At 42.8% G+C, this 17,323-nt stretch overlaps 1 protein-coding gene across 1 annotated transcript in view; it reads right to left on the bottom strand.

The window, feature by feature from the left end:
• The window catches only part of LOC139407904 (eukaryotic translation initiation factor 2B, subunit 4 delta), a 28,875-nt gene extending 13,516 nt beyond the window's left edge, over window positions 1-15,359 (bottom strand). Inside the window, exons 1-6 of the mRNA XM_071151779.1 lie at window positions 15,312-15,359; window positions 14,823-14,860; window positions 8,328-8,496; window positions 7,705-7,929; window positions 3,293-3,375; window positions 410-501 (exon numbers count right to left, since the gene is read on the bottom strand). Coding sequence (XP_071007880.1) covers window positions 410-501; window positions 3,293-3,375; window positions 7,705-7,929; window positions 8,328-8,496; window positions 14,823-14,860; window positions 15,312-15,333 — 629 coding nt within the window. The 5' untranslated portion in view covers window positions 15,334-15,359. The remainder of the gene's footprint in view (window positions 1-409; window positions 502-3,292; window positions 3,376-7,704; window positions 7,930-8,327; window positions 8,497-14,822; window positions 14,861-15,311) is intronic.
• Between the last annotated feature and the right edge of the window lie 1,964 nt (window positions 15,360-17,323).

Raw genomic sequence — 17,323 nt, 5'->3', positions numbered from 1 at the left:
GGCTGTCATTGAAAATAAGAATTTGTTCTAAACGGACTTGCCTAAGTAAATAAAAGGTGAAATAAAATAAAAATTCCCACATTAGTGATTGTTCCATCCAGATGTGGTACATGCTCAGCGGTGGGCTTTGTGAAGTGACAAAGTTTACAACTGGCACAAGCCTAGTAACGGGGCTGCCTATTCCAAGTCGGACGTAGCCTCAACTAGCATTTAAAACCAACTTTGTTTTTAATGCCCAACTGGTGCAGGTAGGTAGTTACCTGAGTACCTGGGTGAGGGGGCTCTGGGTAGGGGCAGGTAGGTAGTTACCTGAGTACCTGGGTGAGGGGGGCTCTGGGTAGGGGCAGGTAGGTAGTTACCTGAGTAGCTGGGTGAGGGGGGCTCTGGGTAGGGGCAGGTAGGTAGTTACCTGAGTTGCTGGGTGAGTGGGGCTTTGCGGCTATACTGGTGCAGGTGAGAGAACAGGCTGACTTTGTAGCCATAGTCGGATCGCAGTGGGATCTGAAATAAACACACACACACACGTTTAGTTCACCGTGATCCTCTTGGGTTCAGAGGTCAAAGGTTAAAAGGTGGATGGGTGAGGTCAAGTCCAAACATACATAGATGACAACCCCCACAGCAACCAAGCATAACTCTGTACTGTAGGCCAGCTCAACAACCACACCATATTCTGTACTGTAGGCCAGCTCAACAACCACACCATACTCTGTACTGTAGGCCAGCTGTAGGTCTGTACTGTAGGCCAGCTGTAGGTCTGTACTGTAGGCCAGCTGTAGGTCTGTACTGTAGGCCAGCTGTAGGTCTGTACTGTAGGCCAGCTCAACAACCACACCATACTCTGTACTGTAGGCCAGCTGTAGGTCTGTACTGTAGGTCAGCTCAACAACCACACCATATTCTGTACTGTAGGCCAGCTCAGAGAACATGAGAGAAAAACTAGGAAATGCCTAGTAGAACATTGTGTACAGCCTTTCAATCCAGACTGCACATCACTGTTTCATCATGTGTCAACATGTAGGATTTTACAGTGAGCTCCAAATGTACTGGGACATGTTTTATTGTTTTGGCTCTGTACTCCAGTACTTTGGATTTGAAATTATACAATGACTATGAGGTTATTCAACTGCAGACTGTCATCTTTAATCTGAGGGTATTTTCATCCATATTGGGTGAACCGTTTAGAAATTACAGCCCTTTTTCTACATAGTCCCCCCCCCCCCCCATTTTAGGGGACCAAAAGTATTGGGAAAAAATTAACTTATGTGTATTGTAGAAGTAAAACATGATGTATTTGGTCCAAATATTCATAGCATGCAATGGTTACATAAATCGTGATGGAGGCATTTTTAGTTTGTTTTGGTTGTGTTTCAGATAATTTTGTGAATAATGGTGAGTTATTGTAACGGGAGAGAGGGTAGCATGTCTTTGTGGGCTATACTCAGCCTTGTCTCAGGATGGTAAGTTGGTGGTTGAAGATATCCCTCTAGTGGTGTGGGCGCTGTGCTTTGGCAAAGTGGGTGGGGTTATATCCTTCCTGTTTGGCCCTGTCCGGGGGTATCATCGGACGGGGCCACAGTGTCTCCTGACCCCTCCTGTCTCAGAGCCTCCAGTATTTATGCTGCAGTAGTTTATGTGTCGGGGGGGCTATTATTTATTATTATTTTTTGTGAATAATGATGAGTTATTGTAATGGGAGAGAGGGGATAGCATGTCTTGGACGTACGATATTTGTGCGTTTACGCTGGTAATCGTCTCACACATCATTATTCACAATTAATTCAGGACTATCTGTAACCATGGTAACATCCACATTAATGTAGAAGTGTTTCGCAAAACATTATATTCTTATTTACAATAAATGTGACAACAAACAAAAAAAATGATAATACAATACATTATCTACCATTTCATTTCAAATTGGGCACAAAATAATCGGAAACACAACCAAAACAAACAGCAAATGTATCCAACACATTTGTAGAGTCACACGCTTGATGTAATCATTGCCTTCTAGGAATATGAGACCAAAATAATCAACTTTTTACTACTTTTAGTGGATTTGTCCCAATACTTCTGCTCCCCTAAAAATGGGAGACGACTATGTACAAAAAAGTGCTGTAAATTTCTAAACAGTTCACCCGATACGAATGAAAATACCCCACAAAATAAAGTCATTGTATCATTTCAAATCCAAAATCCAAAGTGCTGAACAGTCACTGTCCCAGTGCTGTTGGGAGCTCACTGTACGTCTCTGATGGTTCTTTCTGCTGTCCAGTTGAAAGACAGACAGGGTCTGTCATTATGTGGGGAAAATGTGGGGAAAATGACATGAACAGACTTTTTTAAAAACATTTTACCCCTTTTTCTCCCCAATTTCGTGGTATCCAATTGTTTTAGTAGCTACTATCTTGTCTCATCGCCACAACTCCCGTACGAGCTCGGGAGAGACGAAGGTCGAGAGTCATGCGTCCTCCGATACACAACCCAACCAAGCCGCACTGCTTCTTAACACAGCGCGCATCCAACCCGGAAGCCAATGTGTCGGAGGAAACACCGCGCACCTGGCAACCTTGGTTAGCTCGCACTGCGCCCGGCCCGCCACAGGAGTCGCTGGTGCGCGATGAGACAAGGGTTTCCCTACCGGCCAAACCCTCCCTAACCAAGACGACGCTAGGCCAATTGTGTCGCCCCACGGACCTCCCGGTCGCGGCCGGTTACGACAGAACCAGGGCGCGAACCCAGAGTCTCTGGTGGCACAGCTGGCGCTGCAGTACAGCGCCCTTAACCACTGCGCCACCCGGGAGGCCCGACATGAACGGCCTTGAGCACAACAAAACAGACAGTAAAAACAAATCAACGGCACACAAAGCAAAGGCCAGACCTTGACACTTAATACCTTATTAGAGGCGCCGCGCGGTAGCGTCTGAAAGAAATGTGAGGTACAGAATTGAAGCAATTGCGGTGAGACATGGTGGTAGGTTAGGTTAGTGATGTGAGGAGGTGTGGCTGGTTACCTGACAACTCCCTGTGTTTCTATCTAGGACTTCATCTTCCCCGTAATCCAAAGATCCCCCTACCAATACATAGCTTCCCAAAATGTTGGCTAGAAAGACACACACCGGATGTTGATTTTGGGGAGGTGTGCGTCCTCGCATGAGAAATAACACAAGGGAAAGACTCTGACGATCTACTGAGACGGCTAATCTCAGCGGTACTGCTAAATCAGTCAAGCAGTGCCTTGATGAAAACAGAGCAGCACGATGTGGGAGGACAATAACATGCCACAAACCTGTTGTCTCTCCAACTTCTTGGCCAGTCGTTTCACCACTGCAGGGTCGTCCACTTGGACATGCTCAGGAAGTCTCTTCACCACTAACGGGGACAGGAAGCCACAAATGATCGTTGAAAACATACCTACTACAACTGCAGCAATATGTAGAATACTACTGAGGTACCATGTATTCTACTACAGAGGTACCATGTATACTACTACAGAGGTACCATGTATACTACTACAACTGCAGCAATATGTAGAATACTACTGAGGTACCATGTATACTACTACTGAGGTACCATGTATACTACTATTGAGGTACCATGTATACTACTACTGAGGTACCATGTATACTACTATTGAGGTACCATGTATACTACTACTGCATCAATATGTAGAATACTACTAAGGTACCATGTATACTACTACTGAGGTACCATGTATACTACTACTGAGGTACCATGTATACTACTACAACTGCAGCAATATGTAGAATACTACTGAGGTACCATGTATACTACTACTGAGGTACCATGTATACTACTACTGAGGTACCATGTATACTACTACTGCATCAATATGTAGAATACTACTGAGGTACCATGTATACTACTACTGAGGTACCATGTATACTACTACTGAGGTACCATGTATACTACTACAGAGGTACCATGTATACTACTACAGAGGTACCATGTATACTACTACTGCATCAATATGTAGAATACTACTGAGGTACCATGTATACTACTACTGAGGTACCATGTATACTACTACTGCATCAATATGTAGAATACTACTGAGGTACCATGTATACTACTACTGAGGTACCATGTATACTACTACAGAGGTACCATGTATACTACTGAGGTACCATGTATACTACTACTGCATCAATATGTAGAATACTACTGAGGTACCATGTATACTACTACTGAGGTACCATGTATACTACTACTGAGGTACCATGTATACTACTACAGAGGTACCATGTATACTACTACTGAGGTACCATGTATACTACTACTGAGGTACCATGTATACTACTACTGAGGTACCATGTATACTACTACTGAGGTACCATGTATACTACTACTGAGGTACCATGTATACTACTACAGAGGTACCATGTATACTACTACTGAGGTATCATGTATACTACTACTGCATCAATATGTAGAATACTACTAAGGTACCATGTATACTACTACTGAGGTACCATGTATACTACTACTGAGGTACCATGTATACTACTACAACTGCAGCGATATGTAGAATACTACTGAGGTACCATGTATACTACTACTGAGGTACCATGTATACTACTACTGAGGTACCATGTATACTACTACTGAGGTACAATGTATACTACTACTGCAGCAATATGTAGAATACTACTGAGGTACCATGTATACTACTACTGCAGCAATATGTAGAATACTACAGAGGTACCATGTATACTACTACTGAGGTACCATGTATACTACTACTGAGGTACCATGTATACTACAACTGCAGCAATATGTAGAATACTACTGAGGTACCATGTATACTACTACTGAGGTACCATGTATACTACTACTGAGGTACCATGTATACTACTACTGAGGTACAATGTATACTACTACTGCAGCAATATGTAGAATACTACTGAGGTACCATGTATACTACTACTGCAGCAATATGTAGAATACTACAGAGGTACCATGTATACTACTACTGAGGTACCATGTATACTACTACTGAGGTACCATGTATACTACAACTGCAGCAATATGTAGAATACTACTGAGGTACCATGTATACTACTACTGAGGTACCATGTATACTACTACTGAGGTACCATGTATACTACTACTGAGGTACCATGTATACTACTACTGAGGTACCATGTATTCTACTACTGAAGTACCATGTATACTACTACTGAAGTACCATGTATACTACTACTGCAGCAATATGTAGAATACTACTCCCTTGTACTCGATTGATGAATTAAGGTCACTATTTGGTAAGGAACTCCCCTCACATTAGGCCCTCCATGGAATGTGGAAGTGCCCCCTGGTCACAGCCTGAACTAATGAACTGCCCCCTGGTCACAGCCTGAACTAATGAACTGCCCCTAGTCACAGCCTGAACTAATGAACTGCCCCCTGGTCACAGCCTGAACTAATGAACTGCCCCCTGGTCACAGCCTGAACTAATGAACTGCCCCCTGGTCACAGCCTGAACTAATGAACTGCCCCCTAGTCACAGTCTGGCCTGAACTAATGAACTGCCCCCTAGTCACAGCCTGGCCTGAACTAATGAACTGCCCCCTAGTCACAGCCTGGCCTGAACTAATGAACTGCCCCCTGGTCACAGCCTGAACTAATGAACTGCCCCCTAGTCACAGCCTGAACTAATGAACTGCCCCCTAGTCACAGCCTGAACTAATGAACTGCCCACTAGTCACAGCCTGGCCTGAACTAATTAACTGCCCCCTAGTCACAGCCTGGCCTGAACTAATTAACTGCCCCCTGGTCACAGCCTGAACTAATGAACTGCCCCCTAGTCACAGCCTGGCCTGAACTAATTAACTGCCCCCTGGTCACAGCCTGGCCTGAACTAATGAACTGCCCCCTGGTCACAGCCTGAACTAATGAACTGCCCCCTAGTCACAGCCTGAACTAATGAACTGCCCCCTAGTCACAGCCTGAACTAATGAACTGCCCCTAGTCACAGCCTGAACTAATGAACTGCCCCCTGGTCACAGCCTGAACTAATGAACTGCCCCTAGTCACAGCCTGAACTAATGAACTGCCCCCTGGTCACAGCCTGAACTAATGAACTGCCCCCTGGTCACAGCCTGAACTAATGAACTGCCCCGTAGTCACAGCCTGAACTAATGAACTGCCCCCTGGTCACAGCCTGAACTAATGAACTGCCCCCTAGTCACAGCCTGAACTAATGAACTGCCCCCTGGTCACAGCCTGAACTAATGAACTGCCCCCTAGTCACAGCCTGGACTAATGAACTGCCCCCTAGTCACAGCCTGGACTAATGAACTGCCCCGTAGTCACAGCCTGAACTAATGAACTGCCCCGTAGTCACAGCCTGAACTAATGAACTGCCCCCTAGTCACAGCCTGAACTAATGAACTGCCCCCTAGTCACAGCCTGAACTAATGAACTGCCCCCTAGTCACAGCCTGAACTAATGAACTGCCCCCTGGTCACAGCCTGGCCTGAACTAATGAACTGCCCCCTGGTCACAGCCTGGCCTGAACTAATGAACTGCCCCCTAGTCACAGCCTGAACTAATGAACTGCCCCCTGGTCACAGCCTGAACTAATGAACTGCCCCCTAGTCACAGCCTGAACTAATGAACTGCCCCCTGGTCACAGCCTGAACTAATGAACTGCCCCCTAGTCACAGCCTGGACTAATGAACTGCCCCCTAGTCACAGCCTGAACTAATGAACTGCCCCCTAGTCACAGCCTGAACTAATGAACTGCCCCCTGGTCACAGCCTGAACTAATGAACTGCCCCCTAGTCACAGCCTGAACTAATGAACTGCCCCCTAGTCACAGCCTGAACTAATGAACTGCCCCCTGGTCACAGCCTGAACTAATGAACTGCCCCCTAGTCACAGCCTGAACTAATGAACTGCCCCCTAGTCACAGCCTGAACTAATGAACTGCCCCCTGGTCACAGCCTGAACTAATGAACTGCCCCCTGGTCACAGCCTGAACTAATGAACTGCCCCCTGGTCACAGCCTGAACTAATGAACTGCCCCCTGGTCACAGCCTGAACTAATGAACTGCCCCCTAGTCACAGCCTGAACTAATGAACTGCCCCCTGGTCACAGCCCTAAGCCTGAACTAATGAACTGCCCCCTGGTCACAGCCTGAACTAATGAACTGCCCCCTAGTCACAGCCTGAACTAATGAACTGCCCCCTGGTCACAGCCTGAACTAATGAACTGCCCCCTGGTCACAGCCTGAACTAATGAACTGCCCCGTAGTCACAGCCTGAACTAATGAACTGCCCCCTAGTCACAGCCTGAACTAATGAACTGCCCCCTGGTCACAGCCTGAACTAATGAACTGCCCCCTGGTCACAGCCTGAACTAATGAACTGCCCCCTAGTCACAGCCTGAACTAATGAACTGCCCCCGAGTCACAGCCTGGCCTGAACTAATGAACTGCCCCCTAGTCATAGCCTGGCCTGGCATGAACAAATTTGTTTTTGCGTGGGTGGGATGGGGGGGGGGGGGGGGGGGTTGTTATTCTATGGATGTTGTATCAATTGACTACGTATTTACCAATATGTGGAAGCAGCAGAACTCAAATTGTCAAATTTCCCCTCTGAAACAAAGTTTATCAAATGATACATCCTAAATCAACAAGGTGCTCCAGAGGTCCACCGGGGGGGGAGCTGTTGTACCTGGGTTTAGTTCACTGAGAGGGACTTTGGTCTTGATGCCGGAGGACGAGGAGCCTGGCTGTTTAGCGGCCCTGTCAGTCTCCTGCCTGGCTCTCCTCTCTGCCTTCAGCTCAGCTTTGCTCTTGGCTGGCTTGTCTGCCGGGGAGGGGGCGGGAGAGGGGTGGAAGGGAGCTGAGGCAGGCACAGGTATTGGTGCAGAGGCAGGGGCAGGCAATGCTGAGGGAGCTGGGGAAACAGACAGACTAGGTGAACGGACCAATGAAGTGGATGGAGGAACCATGAATGATGAAACAAAGGTTTGTTTGAATTGATTCTAAAACCTTTGTCAACGTGCCATTTCTGGCTCTGGACAACATGACAGGAAAATCTTTAAATGTATTTGTTTTTCAAAGATATTTAAAATGATACAATCAGACCTTTGTCTGAACGTTCAATAAATTCCCAGGTTTTCCAGAAATCCTGGTTGAAGAATCCAGATGTCCTGATTATTCCCTCCTGATTCCAGGAAACCTTCAACCAGGATTTCAGGAAAACCAGGGATCCTAATCAGACCCACTCTGATGATGGTGCAACATTTGACATGATGATATCAATAAGCATTAGACCAGGCTAGAACACCACACCTTTCTGTGTTGCCACAGGTGGTGGTGGTGGCAACAGGGAGACAGGCGTCTCGTCCTTCTCTGTTTCTGACGGGCCCTTTTCATTCTTCCTTTCCTTCTGTTTCTTCTGTTGTTTCTTCTGTTTCCTCAGACGTTGCTTCTCCTCTTTGGTCAACTCCTTCCCTTCATTCTAGTAGGGGGGGGGGGGGAGTGAAAGGGGAAATTCAGTTGAATTCAAATCACTTTTTTGACAGTATCCCTTTTGATTTAAACACAACTTTCCATACATGTTTGGGTCAGTAGTTATATACAGGGTCAGTAGTTATATACAGGGTCAGTAGTTATATACAGGGTCAGTAGTTATATACAGGGTCAGTAGTTATATACAGGGTCAGTAGTTATATACAGGGTCAGTAGTTATATACAGGGTCAGTAGTTATATACAGGGTCAGTAGTTATATACAGGGTCAGTAGCTATATACAGGGTCAGTAGTTATATACAGGGTCAGTAGTTATATACAGGGTCAGTAGTTATATACAGGGTCAGTAGTTATATACAGGGTCAGTAGTTATATACAGGGTCAGTAGTTATATACAGGGTCAGTAGTTATATACAGGGTCGGTAGCTATATACAGGGTCAGTAGCTATATACAGGGTCAGTAGCTATATACAGGGTCAGTAGCTATATACAGGGTCAGTGGTTATATACAGGGTCAGTGGCTATATACAGGGTCAGTAGCTATATACAGGGTCAGTGGTTATATACAGGGTCAGTAGCTATATACAGGGTCGCTATATACAGGGTCAGTAGCTATATACAGGGTCAGTAGCTATATACAGGGTCAGTAGCTATATACAGGGTCAGTAGCTATATACAGGGTCAGTAGCTATATACAGGGTCAGTAGCTATATACAGGGTCAGTGGTTATATACAGGGTCAGTGGTTATATACAGGGTCGGGTCAGTAGCTATATACAGGGTCAGTAGCTATATACAGGGTCAGTGGTTATATACAGGGTCAGTAGTTATATACAGGGTCGGTAGCTATATACAGGGTCGGTAGCTATATACAGGGTCAGTTGCAATATACAGGGTCAGTAGCTATATACAGGGTCAGTAGCTATATACAGGGTCAGTAGCTATATACAGGGTCAGTGGTTATATACAGGGTCAGTGGTTATATACAGGGTCTGTAGTTATATACAGGGTCAGTAGCTATATACAGGGACAGTAGTTATATACAGGGTCAGTAGCTATATACAGGGTCAGTAGCTATATACAGGGTCAGTAGCTATATACAGGGTCAGTAGCTATATACAGGGACAGTTCCAGGGTCAGTAGCTATATACAGGGTCAGTAGTTATATACAGGGTCAGTAGTTATATACAGGGTCAGTAGTTATATACAGGGTCAGTAGTTATATACAGGAACAGTAACTATATACAGGGTCAGTAGTTATATACAGGGTCAGTAGCTATATACAGGGTCAGTAGCTATATACAGGGTCAGTAGTTATATACAAGGAACAGTAGCTATATACAGGGTCAGTAGCTATATACAGGGTCAGTAGCTATATACAGGGTCAGTGGTTATATACAGGGTCAGTAGCTATATACAGGGTCGCTATATACAGGGTCAGTAGCTATATACAGGGTCAGTAGCTATATACAGGGTCAGTAGCTATATACAGGGTCAGTAGCTATATACAGGGTCAGTAGCTATATACAGGGTCAGTGGTTATATACAGGGTCAGTGGTTATATACAGGGTCAGTGGTTATATACAGGGTCGGGTCAGTAGCTATATACAGGGTCAGTAGCTATATACAGGGTCAGTGGTTATATACAGGGTCAGTAGTTATATACAGGGTCGGTAGCTATATACAGGGTCGGTAGCTATATACAGGGTCAGTAGCTATATACAGGGTCAGTAGCTATATACAGGGTCAGTAGCTATATACAGGGTCAGTAGCTATATACAGGGTCAGTGGTTATATACAGGGTCAGTGGTTATATACAGGGTCTGTAGTTATATACAGGGACAGTAGCTATATACAGGGTCAGTAGCTATATACAGGGTCAGTAGCTATATACAGGGTCAGTAGCTATATACAGGGTCAGTAGCTATATACAGGGACAGTTCCAGGGTCAGTAGCTATATACAGGGTCAGTAGTTATATACAGGGTCAGTAGTTATATACAGGGACAGTAACTATATACAGGGTCAGTAGTTATATACAGGGTCAGTAGCTATATACAGGGTCAGTAGCTATATACAGGGTCAGTAGTTATATACAGGGACAGTAGCTATATACAGGGACAGTAGCTATATACAGGGTCAGTAGCTATATACAGGGTCAGTAGCTATATACAGGGTCAGTAGCTATATACAGGGTCAGTAGCTATATACAGGGACAGTAGCTATATACAGGGTCAGTAGCTATATACAGGGACAGTTCCAGGGTCAGTAGCTATATACAGGGTCAGTAGTTATATACAGGGTCAGTAGTTATATACAGGGTCAGTAGTTATATACAGGGTCAGTAGTTATATACAGGGACAGTAACTATATACAGGGTCAGTAGTTATATACAGGGACAGTAACTATATACAGGGTCAGTAGTTATATACAGGGTCAGTAGCTATATACAGGGTCAGTAGCTATATACAGGGTCAGTAGTTATATACAGGGACAGTAGCTATATACAGGGTCAGTAGCTATATACAGGGTCAGTAGCTATATACAGGGTCAGTAGCTATATACAGGGTCAGTGGTTATATACAGGGTCAGTAGCTATATACAGGGTCGCTATATACAGGGTCAGTAGCTATATACAGGGTCAGTAGCTATATACAGGGTCAGTAGCTATATATCGGGTCAGTAGCTATATACAGGGTCAGTAGCTATATACAGGGTCAGTGGTTATATACAGGGTCGGTAGTTATATACAGGGTCGGTAGCTATATACAGGGTCGGTAGCTATATACAGGGTCAGTAGCTATATACAGGGTCAGTAGCTATATACAGGGTCAGTAGCTATATACAGGGTCAGTGGTTATATACAGGGTCAGTGGTTATATACAGGGTCTGTAGTTATATACAGGGTCAGTAGCTATATACAGGGACAGTAGCTATATACAGGGTCAGTAGCTATATACAGGGTCAGTAGCTATATACAGGGTCAGTAGCTATATACAGGGACAGTTCCAGGGTCAGTAGCTATATACAGGGTCAGTAGTTATATACAGGGTCAGTAGTTATATACAGGGTCAGTAGTTATATACAGGGTCAGTAGTTATATACAGGGACAGTAACTATATACAGGGTCAGTAGTTATATACAGGGTCAGTAGCTATATACAGGGTCAGTAGCTATATACAGGGTCAGTAGCTATATACAGGGTCAGTAGTTATATACAGGGACAGTAGCTATATACAGGGACAGTAGCTATATACAGGGTCAGTAGCTATATACAGGGTCAGTAGCTATATACAGGGTCAGTAGCTATATACAGGGTCAGTAGCTATATACAGGGACAGTAGCTATATACAGGGACAGTAGCTATATACAGGGACAGTTCCAGGGTCAGTAGCTATATACAGGGTCAGCTCTAACCAGAATAGAAAGAGGAGTGGGAGGCCCCGGTGCACAACTGAGAAAGAGGACAAGTACAATAGTGTCTAGTTTGAGAAACAGACGCCTCACAAGTCCTCAACTGGCAGCTTCATTAAATATCAAAAATAGTCCACCACCCAAAGGACATCCAGCCAACTTGACACAACTGTGGGAAGCATTGGAGTCGACATGAGACCAGCATCCCTGTGAAACGCTTTCTACACCTTGTGGAGTCCATGTCCTAACGATTTGAGCCTGTTCTGAGGGCAAAAGGGGGCTGCAACTCAATATTAGGAAGGTGTTCCTAATGTTTTGTCCACTCCGTGTAGATTTAATTAGATACGACAAAATAATTCTATATCTTAAATTTAGGATGACAGTAAAATGAAGCAAACGCACAGATATTTTCAATACTCACACATATTTCTCACTAGTTAAACCATTGATATATCTATTTTATTTTTAATTGCTCCTAAGCCAGTCGATACGGACCCAGCCCTTGATCCTGACTCCGTTTTTGTACGGTTGAGTTTCGTTAAAAGCCCCCAAACGCTCGGTCGGAACATTAACACGCATCGCTTGCGTTACGGTTTTGGAAGCATAAACACCTTATCTTTCATATCACCCAGATGTAAATAAAAATATTAAATGAGGTCAAATTGATACACACCTTTATATATGGGTTAGCTGCCGAAAGTCACGAAAACGATGCGCCTGTTTTTAAAATGGGGCAGAAGTCTGAGTTTTTGTGAGTCTGGACCGGCCAGATGGCTCCCAACGATGACTAGACACTGCCATGTGGAGAATTGTAAGCGACTCGTTTCATCTTGTTCTCGATACCACGTCTTGTTTGAGGTGTTTTGACTCATTTCATTTCAACGCTAATATGGCAACAACAACAACAAAAAATACACTAGCGAGCTAACTAACTAACTGTAACAATGTATTTGAGAGACAACAAGTGGTCATTTTGCAAATGTATTTATGTTTTCAATAGACATTTGGAGACGCAATATAGTTTACATGTTGTCAACAATCTAAGCAAAACCCCTTCCGTTCTGCATGATTCGGTCTTGTTGCTAAACAAACCAGGGTTATAGTGTTCCCACATGCCATATCACTTGATTTTACAGAAGACAGAAAGACAAGACATACGTGGCCACCTGTGCTAACTTGCTATCTAAAAAATAAAATGTAAAAATGAAGCACATTTTTGTGCAGTTTTCATGTGTTGCTCGCCATGCTGTGTGTTCATGTGTTGCTCGCCATGCTGTGTTTTCATGTTTTCATGTGTTGCTCGCCATGCTATGTGTTCGTGTGTTGCTCGCCATGCTGTGTTTTCGTGTGTTGCTCGCCATGCTGTGTGTTCATGTGTTGCTCGCCATGCTGTGTTTTCATGTGTTGCTCGCCATGCTGTGTTTTCATGTGTTGCTCGCCATACTGTGTTTTCATGTGTTGCTCGCCATGCTGTGTTTTCATGTGTTGCTCGCCATGCTGTGTTTTCATGTGTTGCTCGCCATGCTGTGTGTTCATGTGTTGCTCGCCATGCTGTGTGTTCATGTGTTGCTCGTCGTCTTAGGTCTCTATGTTGTCGTCCTAGGTCTCTATGTCGTCGTCTTAGGTCTCTGTGTTGTCGTCCTAGGTCTCTATGTCGTCGTCTTAGGTCTCTATGTCGTGTTGTCTCTCTTGTCGTGATATTTAAAAATGTATTTTTCTATCCCCAGTCCCCGCAGGAGGCCTTTTGCCTTCTGGTAGGCCGTCATTGTAAATAAGAAATTGTTCTTAACTGACTTGTCTAGTTAATTTAAAGGTTAAATATTATATATGTTTTTAATGTAAATATGTAGCATGCTCGGAACACCGGTGTGTAGCTGGAGAGGAAGTGTAGTTGGTAAACTGGAGGCTCACACAGCTTGTGGATCTGTGCAACACTGCTACAGTACGTCTATATCGCTGATATGAAAGATAAGGGGCCTAATGTTATATCAGCATATGTTTTGAAAACCGGTTTGAAAGCGATGATTGTCTTTTTACCATTTCGAGAAACGTCAGCGTCGGGAAATTGTAGTTCACACGTAGCCATCAGTGTGCGAATGGGGCGGCAGCGTAGCCTAGTGGTTGGAGCGTTGGACTAGTAACCGAGAGGTTGCTAGATCAAATCCCTGAGATGACAAGGTACAAAATATGTTGTTCTGCCCCCTGAACAAGGCAGTTAACCCACTGTTCCTAGGTCGTCATTGAAAATAAGAATTTGTTCTTAACCGACTAAATAAAGGTAAAATAAAAAAGTATTTAAAATAAATAAATAAATAATGTAATATCTGAAACTCTACATATGGAGAAGAACGGTTTTCAAGATAATACCGACCCTTACGCTTGTTTACACTGAGCTGCACTAGGGTATGAACACGGTTACACGCTGAGAAGCCGGCGCTAGACATGGGTCAGGAAAACGTACCTCAATGCATGCCACCATACTCCAAATTTGATCCACACATTTGAGAAGATTGAAATACTGCAAGTTTTTTTTCTCCAGAAAACGAACCTTTTCGTCCTCATGCTCGCTAACAGTAGCCACCTCAGCCATTTTGGAATGGCACCAATCAGCTCATGACACTGGCAAATCCCATCCCTGCATGTTCTTCGACCCATATCTAAAACGCCCACCACTATGGTTTCTTAATGTAACCTTGATTGCGTTCCAACCCCAGTGCAGCCCATGAACTCCCAAGCACAATTTAACCAGGCGCTCTATAGTAGGGGCGTCCATAGAGGAGGTCTGTGCATCACCCTCCTCTAAAGTGACGCGACATATTGTATAAGAAATATCAATGTCATGTCGTTTTGTTCTCGGATTTAAAATCATTCGGTACATTGTCTCGGTGTTTTGAAAATACTTACTTTTGAGCGTGCGATATCATCTTTGTTGCCAGGGCCATCTGTAAGGGCGATGAATACAGTGTGGTGATGAGGATGATACAGGACTGTAAAAGTTACTCCTGCATGCAGCTGGGACAATGCTCTCTTCATCTGACTAGCAAGCCATGTCCTAGTTAAACAGCGATATCTTACAGGAGAACTAACTATAACACTTTTACTAGGGGTGTTGTTTTAAAGAAATCTTTATATTTAAAAAAAAATGTTGGCTCATGAATCAAATGACACAACATTCTTCAGTAACATGAAGCTACCATCACTTCTCAGGCTAGTTAGTTAGCCCGCAATGCTACCCACAATGACTGGTGTAGCTAGTTAACATTTACTGTAAAGGTCACACAAGCTGACACGTCAGGTTTTATTCCGTGATATTTAAACCAGAGTTGTAGCTATAGTCGATGTATTTTTTTTTGTGTTAAGTGTATTGACAGCTGTCATTGTTTTCAGACTCACCCGGTTCTCCACAGTCTGCCATGTTTCCGATAGTTTCAGCAGGAAATACACGTCTGAATTAGTGCGGAGGAAATAGACAGCGCCCTCTTGCGGTTGAAGTTAACGGGTTTCACAAGCAACTACAAATGAGGTATTTGTTGACGGCATTTTCATTATTTTTTATAAACTGTCACTCATCGGACTTCCCCGTATTCATGGTTCTCACAGACAGTAGTGTAAGGTACTTTAAATCAAGTTGTAGAAACATCTCAAGGATGATCCATAGAAACAGGATGCACCTGAGCTCAATTTCGAATCACATATCAAAGGGTCTGAATACTTATGTAAATAAGTTATTTCTGTTTTTATTTGTAATAAATGTACAAAAAAAAAAAAAAACTGTTTTTGCTTTGTCATTATGGGGTATTGTGATGTCACTATGGGGTATTGTGATGTCATTATGGGGTATTGTGTGTAGATTGCTGAGGATTTTATTTTATTTTATACATTTTAGAATAAGGCTGTAACGTTACAAAATGTGGAAAAAGTCAAGGGGTCTGAATACTTTCCCAAAGGCGCTGTGTGTGTGTGTATATATATATATATATATATATAAACATAAAGATTTACAAAAAATATTTATGGGTGATTGGAAATGATGCAGACAATTACATCGATCTGTAATATTAAATCTGATCTACCCCCTAAAATATAAGATAAACTCCAATGTTATCATTCTTAGCAGCATTAGAGTTAAATTGTTAGGACCTACGTTAGCTATGTTGAAATGGGAGATAAACAATTTGTATTTTGAACGTTTGTGTTGTTGGTTATTTCTGTTGTATTAGATGTGTAAAATGTAAAACAATGAAGGATGTGAAAAACAGTAATAACACAAATGTATAAAGATCTTATTTTAGACCTACGAGTAGTGTTCAAAGAGTTACTGATATTATAATTACTAGTTAAAATTAATTATAATTACCAATGTGGAACTCAAACTTCATGTAGTTTGTTAGCTTAGGGGCAACTTCTATTAATTCCCAATTCCTACTTGGTATTTGTAAATATAGCTTAAATTTAGATAAGCTATAGAGATATAGTATGATAAATGTTTATAAATATATAAAACCCTACTAAATGTGTTTAGTAATTTAATAAAATACTGTAGCTATCTATCTATGACCAAAAGGAGTCCCCTTCATATTTCTAGATTTTATTTTCATATCACAACAACTTAATGCAAACATCAGAGATAAAAGCACAATCACATCTTTTAATTCTTTATTTTTCAAGCACAACAATAAACAAGACCGAAACATACAGTATGAAAAGGGAATCCATAGTGTACAAAATGTTGTCCATTTTACACCTGATTTATGGAGACACAAAACACATTAACACCTGATTTATGGAGACACAAAAACACATTAACACCTGATTTATGGAGACACAAAAACACATTAACACCTGATTTATGGAGACACAAAAACACATTAACACCTGATTTATGGAGACACAAAAACACATTAACACCTGATTTATGGAGACACAAAAACACATTAACACCTGATTTATGGAGACACAAAAACACATTAACACCTGATTTATGGAGACACAAAAACACAATGACACCTGATTTATGGAGACACAAAAACACATTAACACCTGATTTATGGAGACACAAAAACACAATGACACCTGATTTATGGAGACACAAAAACACATTAACACCTGATTTATGGAGACACAAAAACACATTAACACCTGATTTATGGAGACACAAAAACACAATGACACCTGATTTATGGAGACACAAAAACACATTAACACCTGATTTATGGAGACACAAAAACACAATGACACCTGATTTATGGAGACACAAAAACACATTAACACCTGATTTATGGAGACACAAAAACACATTAACACCTGATTTATGGAGACACAAAAACACAATGACACCTGATTTATGGAGACACAAAAACACATTAACACCTGATTTATGGAGACACAAAAACACAATGACACCT

This window comes from Oncorhynchus clarkii, chromosome 4 (assembly GCF_045791955.1).
Source record: "Oncorhynchus clarkii lewisi isolate Uvic-CL-2024 chromosome 4, UVic_Ocla_1.0, whole genome shotgun sequence".
Classification (NCBI taxonomy): domain Eukaryota; kingdom Metazoa; phylum Chordata; class Actinopteri; order Salmoniformes; family Salmonidae; genus Oncorhynchus; species Oncorhynchus clarkii.
Note: the sequence above shows the minus strand (reverse complement) of the source record. Positions and strands in the feature narration are given on the sequence as shown.